The following is an 8,925-nucleotide window of genomic DNA, read 5'->3' as shown; positions in this document are numbered from 1 at the left end:
TTTTGGCTCTTCTGGCCCCTCCATTCCCCTGAGGGTGATCTGGGCAGGTCGTCTGACCCCTCTGGGCTGGGTCTGGCCATCGAGAAGACGAGGGAGCTGGACTGTGTCTGGCACAGATGGTCTGGTTCCCAGGCAGCCCTTCCCTCTTTGGTATAAACTCACACCCCTCATCCTGGGCTATTTTGCCGTTTCCTTTCCTGCTAAACCAAGGGCTATTTTGGAAACTCCTATAAGCAAACTAATCCCTGGCTGGCATTTGAGCGGATCTAAAAGAGCCCTAAGGGAGGGACACAGGCATAAACTCTGCCCAGCCCAGAGAGCCCACGCCGTTAAATTTAGAAGCATCACCTCCAAATGAGGTGAAATTGCAGGTTCCCGCGGCCGGCGGGCAGCTTTGGGCAGCACTGAACGGGACAGATTTAGCGGGGGCAGGGGCCGGCCCCCCGGCTGCACCTGGCGGGGAAGGCCCAGGACGGTCCCTTCAGTGTCTGGGGAGCTGCTGCTGGGTGAGGAGCCCCTTCAGCCGCCCCGCCGGCCCCGCGCTCCCCAAGCCTCTGGCGCTGGGCGGCAGAGAGGCAGCGAGGGACACGTCCTGTCTGCCAACGGAGGTTTGGTGTCTGCATGACTTCTGTGTCTCTCTCCTCTGCCCAGGGACCCCCACGAGATCCCTGGCCAGTTTCTCAAGCCCTGCAGAGTGCCAGCGGCAGCCGACCTGCCCACAGCCCAGCCGCTAAAGGATCACGCTGGCGGGGGAAGAGGGCGGAGGAGGGGGACGGTCTTGCGGGGAAGAGAGGGGGCTCTAGGGTGCCTGGTCTCTGCTCTGAGTGGTCAGTTCTGCTGTTGTGTCGACCGTGGAGCATCGTTACGAGGATGACCCTTGGTTAAAGGTGACAGACATCCGTTGGGGCCCGTCGGGAGCCCACTGGGGGCTCCTGGGAACCCAGGGGTCTCAGCTCGGCCAGCTCACGGCCAGTCCACCAGATGGGGGCGGTCCTGCAGTCCGCTAGGTGCGATCCCAAGGGTCCGCGACCAAGGATCGGCCCTACCAGGGGCCGGTCAGGAGGGGGCGCTGCTGAGACCAGGCGCTGGTCCGAAGGGACCTGGGCTCCACATCCCCCTGAAGCCTATCGGGGATGGCGCTGGGTTTCTCAGCCACCTCCAGTGCCGCATTCTAGCCTGGCAGGTCTCGATCATGAGCTTGCTTCCCTTCTGGGCCCCCTGTCCCCGCTTCAGGCTCATGTTGGGTGTGGGGGGTGGTTGTGTTATGTCAGCGCAGACCCCATAGAAGCAGGTGCAGCCTAGCATGAAGTAGCCAGGCTTTGAAGCCTGTCAGGTTCACGTTCAACCCAGCTCTAAAGGTTCCGCCCTGTGTGACCTTGGATGACTTATTTTTCCTCGGTTTCTTTATATGCAAAATGGGAACGATAATAATGATACTTGACTCCTATAGCAATGAAAGAGTGAAATGAGATTTTAAGCTTTTGGAGCAGGTAGCAGGCACAGAGCTGGCCAGGGGTCATCTGTCAAAAGCTGCTGCATTTGTAAGTAAAGTTTAGGCGGAATTTAGCCAGGCTCATTTATTTGCATATTGTCGGTGACCGCTTTTTTCTAAAACGATAGAGCTGCGTAGCTGTGACAAAGACTACAAGGCCTGCCTGCAGAGCCAAGAACTTTCACTATCTGGCCCTGACAGCAGACGCTTGTCCCCCACTCCCTGGAGTCCAGCACACAGTCGAAGTTCTTATCTTTGTCCTGTTCTTCCATGGCCTCCATCTTGAGCTGCACAGCCCGGTGAAGTCGAGGAAGCACGTGGCCTCTGGTCCCAGAAAGATGTGCCATGAATCCTCCAGGCCCCAGAGAACATCCCTGGCCCTGCTTGCTGGCAACTGTCTAGTGGAGGAGACAAAAAAACTCACCTTTCACAGTTCACCGTAATTGGAGTTGGGGACTAGGGGAGGTCCAGGAAGGCTTCCTGGGGCAGGTGGCATCTGGGCTGGAGGCAGAGGGCGGAGGTATCAGTCAGGGGATCAGCCCCCACGTAGCAGCCAGACCTCAAATCGTTGTTCAGTCACTCAGTTGTGTCCGACTCTTTCGACCCCGTGGACTGCAGCACGCCAGGCTCCCCTGTCCATCACCATCTTCCGGAGCTTGCTCAAACTCATGTCCATTGAGTTGGTGATGCCATCCAACCATCTCATCCTCTGTCCTCACATGGAAAACACAGAAATCTGAGCCAGCCTCTTCACCTCTTAGAGCCTTTTTCCTCATACGAAAAGTGGGGTCATTGGCCCTCACGGCCCTGCCGTGAACTGTTAGTCCACAGCCAGGGGCTGATACCTCGTGTGTGCCTGCACCGAACCTTAGATCTCCTCCTCCTTGGCCCTCCTTTCCTAGCTCTGGGCAGGAAGATGGTGGGTTTGTTCTAGCGAACTGCATGCAGAGGAACTGTTGAGCGGTTGAGCAATTGTCTTTCTCTTTTATCCTGAAGCGGAGGACTAGAGTGAGGCTGGAGGAAGGCCCCAGAAGGCCAGGGAGGGAGGGTGGTGGGGGGCGGAGGGGAATGGTGGCAGGAAGGCGTTCCGGTCCCAACCCTCAGGGCGGGCACGCCCCAGCGGCTGACCTTGGGGGTCCCCTTGCCTGCTCCCTCCTGTTCCCTCACCCAGCTTGGTTGAGGTGGAGGGAGGGGGTGTTTGGCAGTTTGAGGAGGTTCCAGTGCCACCCAGAGCCTGTGCTGATAGGGGTGGGGGCAGCGGCGTGAAGATAAAAGTTTAACAACTAGCAAGGGGAAAAAAAAACCCTCAAAACCTAATTTGTAGCACTTGCCCAGTTCCACGCTGCACTTAATTCTATCGCGGCTGATTTCAAGCTACCAACATTCCTGACAATTTAACCTTCGACTCTTGTGAGCTGGTCCAGGCTGGCAGCCGTGCAGTCCAGGTAGGGACTGTGGGGGTCACGGGGGTCCCCCCGTGGGGCTGGGGTGAGCCCCCAGAGTGGGGGATGCCTGACCGCGTGCCTGAGAGGCGCTGGCATCCGCGTCCGTGTCTGAGAACTCTTGGGTCCTCAGCCTGGCTCTGCTGCTTCCTAGCTGGGTCCCTGGGCTCCCTTGTTGTCTTTCTGAGCCTCAGTTTCCTCATCTACTGAGCTACGTAGCTCCTACGCCAAGGGGGTTGTGTGGAGCTAATAAGATAATTCACTTAGGCACTTCGTGCACTTATGAGCACTCAATAAATTGCCTCCGCCTCCAGATTGCATCCACCTCCCCGTCCGTACACCTGGCTGCAGGTTACAGGTCTATAGGGTGGGACAGCCCCGGGCACTGGGGCTCGCCATGCAGTGGGTGCTCAGCAAACCGTCGCTGCTTCCCCCGTCAGGGCCAGGGGTTGTTCCTTGGCTCACCTGCCCAGCATTGGGGTCTCCAGGCTGGGGTCTCAGTCAGCTGACCGCCGCACAAGCAACCAGCTCTTTCCGGTGTCTACTTCACATTATGTGCTGTTCAGTCCGTTGTCTCCTTGATCCTTTCCTGAATTCCCATTTTACAGATGTGATCACTGAGGCCCAGAGCCAGGGAGTGGCCCAGCTGCAGCTGGGATTTGAGCCCAGGTCTGGCTTTTTGGTTTCCAGCGCTCACCTAAGCACAGTGGGTGTGGGGCTGAGGGGTGTGAGGGGTGTTGGAGGAGGAGGAAGCTTGTGGGGCTACACTGATCTTCCAGGGGGTTCAGAGTGAGGGCTCTGGAGCCTCTGTCAGGGGCTACAAACAAAGTGCAGGGCTAGACACTGGACAGACGTGGCCCCAAGGAGACTGTTATTCCAGCCAGAGGCCCCAGGGTGGGCAGAGGCGTGGAGTCTGGACTCAGCCTCTGGGTTGGGGGACTGTGGGAAGCAGGGGCCTCACTGAGGGGGAGCAGGAAGGAGATGACGTGGTGGGGCAGACCCCCCCGCAGGCCAGTGGGGTCTCTGAAATCCTAGCACTGACTCCACCCTGGTCGAGGAGTGAGGTATGAAACTGTAGCAGCAGAGATTTAGGTTAGATATGCAGGAGAACTTTCCGATTGCTGGAAGACAGTTGGCGTTATTCCCAAGGGATGTAGTGGCATTTTTTTCCAGTCTCAAGATGGTTTGGAAAAAGGAAAAGACAGTCAGGGTTCTAGGCCGGCCTCGCTGCAGCTGGGTCAGAGATGAGACAGTGGACCGGGAGCTTCTGGGAGCCTCCGATGCCAGTGGCCCGGCATCCTGTGAACTGGGCTTCGTCACCTCCTGGTCAAAACCTCACATGGCTCCCAGCTACCCTCAGCCAACTGCAAGGCTAGAGCCCTCCCTGGGGCCGCTGAGGCCCCCCGGCCTGTGCTCTGCTGGCCTCTCCAGCCTCACCTGGGGCCACACCCCCACCCACTGAGCTGCCCGTCCCTGGGTTGTACCTGGTCCTCTGCGCCTCCAGGCCTTTGCCTGTGCCCTTCCCCCCCTCCCTTTGTCCTTCTTCCCTCCTCAGCCTTGCCTTCTCAGCTCTTGGTTGCCTTTTCCATGGGTGGGTCTGGTACCCCCATCACTCTGCTAGGGACACCCTCCTGTCCCTGGTGGCTCTTAGCCTCCAGCTGGACCAGGAGCCCCAGAGGGCGAGGGCTTGGCCCATCTTGCTCGGTGTCTGGCTCACAGGAGATGCTCTATATGAGTTTGTGGAGGGGGTCGGGATTCCTGGCAGAGGGGCGGTGAGAGGAGCTGGCTCAGGACTTGCTGGACCCCCTGCACGAGGACTCAGCGTTGCATAGGTGCTGAGAACCCAAGCGCAGAGAGAGACCCGGTTCCCATCTCGCTCCTGCTCCCGCAACCTCACCGAGCCTCAGTGTCCTCATCTGTGAGCTGGGCACAGCATGGCCGTCCCCCCGGTCCATTGGGCGCCCCGGTGGAGGGTGGTCGGCCTGCAGTCAGCACTTGCCAGGTGCCACTGCGAGGCTGACTGTCCCGCCCTCTCCCCGCAGGTGACCACCATGTCGGTGAGGCTGCGGTTCCTGTCCTCCGGGGACACGGGGACCGTGGGGGTCATGGGCCGGAGCGCCTCCTTCGCGGGCTTCAGCAGCGCCCAGAGCCGGAGGATCGCGTAAGTTCTGCCCACGCCGCGCGGGGGAGGCTTGTCTGAAGGCCAAGGACTGGGGAGGAGGGTGGTGAGGGCGTTCTTCTCTGCTCCCGGTGGCCCTGAGGCTCTCACTCCTGCCAGCCCCGCAGCCCGGGGCAGTGTGTGTGTGTGTGTGTGTGTGTATGCGCGCGTGCGTGAGACTCAGTGCTAGGAGAGACCTCTAATTTGCTTCGGATCCAAACAGGTGTCATCTCACATATTCCTGGCTGTTGATCCTGTAAGCTGATCTGCCTGAGTTTATCAGGCCCACTTGGCAGATCAGAAAACTGAGGCTCAGAGAGGTGGAGCCACTTACCCAAGGCCACACAGCGAGACAGATTCAGAGTTGGAACTTAGTCTCCTGGAGGTGGAATTGGGATAGAATGTCCTTCCTGGTTGATGGAACAGGAAATAGGGCCACCTGTGACCTGGGGCAAGTGACTTCACCTCCCTGAGCCTGGCTTCCCTCATGTGCCCAGTGGGGAGGCCCAGTGTCCTTCCCTCGCGGGCTTGCCATGTGGGTACAGGGAGGCGACATGTGGTGACTGCTGGGGCATGCTGGCACACAGTAGGGGCTTGTGGGAGGTTTCCAGGGAGGCGGAGCGGCCTCTGCAGAGACAGACCTGGTCGGGACTCACGCCCGGAACTGGGTTCACGACGGCTCCGTGATGTCTCCTCTAACCTCAGGGAGTGCCCGGGAGCAAGCTGCGTTCCCGCTCCTGGGGCCACGGCCCTGCTGGCCCTGGCATCCTGAGGGGCCCGCCAGCTGCCGGCCAAGCGACTGTGACGGCACCTGAGCAGGGCGCAGGGCCTGGTGGGCCAGTGACCCCGTCAGCGACCTGAGCTCACCACGGCGCTCCCCTCCTGAGACCCTCCATGGGCTCCCGTCCCACTCAGAGTCCAGTCCTGCCCCCCAGGCCTGGCCGGCTGCTGCGCTGTGAGCCCCCACTGGTGTCTCTGCCTGCTCCGGGCCTTTGTTCAGCCCCATGCCCACCTCCACCCAGAACTCTCCCCACCCTCCTTCACCTGGCCCGGTCCTGCTGAGTCTCAGGGGCCTGAGCTTCACTGCCGTATCCTGGGGTGGGGAAGGGGGCCCCTGCCGCCATGAGGCTGGGCCCCTCATTCAGGCCCTCCCATCTCCCTCATCCCGCTCAGCTCCTCAGTTCCGAGGTGCGCCAGCTTTGAAATCCTGGAAGCACCCTTGGGAAAGCTGTTCAGTTAGTGTCCGACTCTTTGCGACCCCGTGGACTGTAGCCCGCCCGACTCCTCTGTCCGTGGAATTCTCCAGGCCAGAAAGCTGGAGCGGGTAGCCATTCCCTTCTCCAGAGGATCTTCCCGACCCAGGAATCACACTGGGGTCTCCTACATTGCAGGCAGATTCTTTTACCAGCCAAGGTCTGGTGAAACCCTAAGGAACCTGTAATTCATTCCCTACGTATTTCTGGACACCGACTCTGGTCAGGCCCTGTTCCAGGCTGCACCCTCTAAGCCAATGACACTCGGGTTGGGTGCAGCTGGAGGCAGGCGTCATGACGGAGTTAGAGCAGGGCAGGCAAGCAGGCAGCAGGGGCTACAGGGAGGAGGGACCCAGTTCAGTGAAGCTGGAGGGGAGAGGAGTCGAGTACTGCAGAGAGGGCGTGAGGGTGGGGAGGCCTTCCAGGCAGCGGGACAGCAGTGCAAAGGCCCTGGGGTGGGAATGAGCTTTGAGGGGCAGAAAGTGCGGCCGGCCGGGGAGAGAGTGCTCAGGAAGGGAGAGGACCCGATGGGGGCTCTTGGGACAGGCACAGCATGAGGGGAGCCACGGACAGGCTGGCACAGAGGAAACTGAGGCCCCGAGATGGGGAGAAATTTGGCCAAAGCCTCAGAGTTAGCACCAGCACCCCTGATACTAAGCCTCTGAGGAGGGACCATGTGGGTGCCCCTATGAGGAAAGCATACAGTGGGCGCTCCGTAAATGCTGCGGAGAGGGGCTACGTCCAAACTGGCCAGGGAACGACGTTGTTTCTGCATCCAGTCATTTCTGAGCTGCGTCTTCTTGGGCTTCACCGGGCCCCCACCCCATCGGGTCTGTACAGGGCTGCCAAGGACAGCTGTGCCTGTCCCCGGGGGCCTCCCGCCCGTGGGACCTGCCCTGGCTGAATGTGCGTGGAGCCGAGAGTGCGGCTGGGCCTCCGGGAGGGCGCCTTCCTCTGACTTCTACGGAAGAACTTTGGGCTCTGTCCCTGGGCTCTGCAGCAGGGAGGGGTCTGTGGACCCTGCCCATGCTCACAGTCCACACTCTGCTGTCACGATCCCAAAATCCTTAGCAAGTGTTGACCAAAGGGTCCTGCACTTTCTCTTGCCCTGACTCATCACCGATTCTGCCTCCCGTCCTGCCGGCAGCTCTCCTCCTGCGAGGCTTCTGGGGGCCTCCGGACTCCCTGTATACATGGCAAATGTCCCCACTGGGAGCTCTGCACAAAGAGTGTGCCAAGGGGGATCCCCGGGCTCTTGCTGGCCTCTCCTGGATTCCTTGGGTCTCTGGGCAGAAAGAGAACTGAGCAGATCTGACCTGTTGACCCTAGAGCTCAGTGGTCATCAGCAAGGCTGTCTTGACCAGATGCCTGCAGAGTCTGTATCCCAGTCTGGGAGAGATGGCCTCGGTGGCTGTAAATGTCCCGGGCCCCTCCTGGGGGTCCTCGTCCAGCCCCTCTCAACCTCACAGGGAGTTCTAGAGGAGATGTACCCTGGATGAGGTCTGAGGTTCCTGAGTGGCCGCCATCGGGCCTCACCCTCTGCAGTGCCCTCGCCAGGGGTGGGGGAGACGCTGCCGCGACCGCAGGAAGCAGCAGGCCTATCTTTAACTTCCTGTCCCTGTCCCGCGCCCAGGGGTCTGGACCCTTGGTTCTGGGGATTGGGTTTCAGGCCTCACCTTCTGGCTTAATGGCCCAGGTAATCCAACCGGGCTGAAACAGAGCCGCTCGCCAAGGCGCTCGGCAGTGGGGGCGGGTCAGGCAAAAATAACCTTAGACGGGACAAGAGGAGAGCCGGGCTCCACTTAGGTGTCCCCAGCCCACATTCCTGCTCTGGCACCCTTTGACTCTGGACATTTTTTCTTTTTAATTGCATAATCAAAGAATTTACTTGGGGAAGTAATCTGGAAATTTTCCACTAAGGCATGAAGGACTGTTATTAATATAACCAGGCCATGTGTAATAAACATTGATACATAATAATATATTATAACATAAGGCATATATACTAAGGTGGGGAGGTGAAGAAGAAGGCCAGGTCTTGACACTGTCCCCTTTCTGCCCTGATTGACAGGCAGGGCTGCTCTTAACCCCTTCCTGCCGTTCCTCAGCCAGGTCTCCCCTCCCCCAGGCTGTGGCGCAGGGACACTCCTGAGCCAGGATCTGCTGCGATGTCCCCTTCGCCTTGGGAATTCCTCCGCTGACATGCCTGGGAAATGTCAGTGTGAAAACTAAGCATCAGCCCTTGATTTCCAAGGAGAGGAGACTAGAGAAAGGACAGATGGGGGCTAGAGCTCAGAGATGTCAGGAGGCACGTGCTGGCACCCAGGGAGCCCCCAGAGCAGACCCGACCGTGGCAGGTGTGTGGGTGTCTGTCCTCATCCCGGGCATTGAACCACCGACACAGGAGGAAAGGTGAGCTTGCAGTGAACTCTGAGTCTTTACCCGAAACATGTCCGGTCGATACTATTATTTACTGCCCCATCGCCAGCCCCGCCCGCCTCCGGATCCCGCACCTGCGGCTGTCATGCACCCGGGGCCGCCAATGTTTCTCAACGACCCCGGGCAGACCAACCGGCTTGG

The 8,925-nt window shown here is 59.7% G+C and overlaps 1 protein-coding gene across 1 annotated transcript in view; it reads left to right on the top strand.

Annotated features, from left to right (window-relative positions):
* FAM65C (family with sequence similarity 65, member C) overlaps positions 1-8,925 on the top strand; it is a 73,906-nt gene that overhangs the window by 39,983 nt on the left and 24,998 nt on the right. The window contains exon 2 of the mRNA XM_010835123.1: positions 4,977-5,095. Within this exon, the coding sequence (XP_010833425.1) occupies positions 4,986-5,095 (110 nt within the window). The 5' untranslated portion in view covers positions 4,977-4,985. The remainder of the gene's footprint in view (positions 1-4,976; positions 5,096-8,925) is intronic.

The sequence above is a fragment of the Bison bison genome, unplaced genomic scaffold, assembly GCF_000754665.1.
Source record: "Bison bison bison isolate TAMUID 2011002044 unplaced genomic scaffold, Bison_UMD1.0 scf7180017864038, whole genome shotgun sequence".
Taxonomy (NCBI): domain Eukaryota; kingdom Metazoa; phylum Chordata; class Mammalia; order Artiodactyla; family Bovidae; genus Bison; species Bison bison.
The sequence above is the reverse complement of the archived record's forward strand: the minus strand, read 5'-3'. Positions and strand labels throughout refer to the sequence as shown.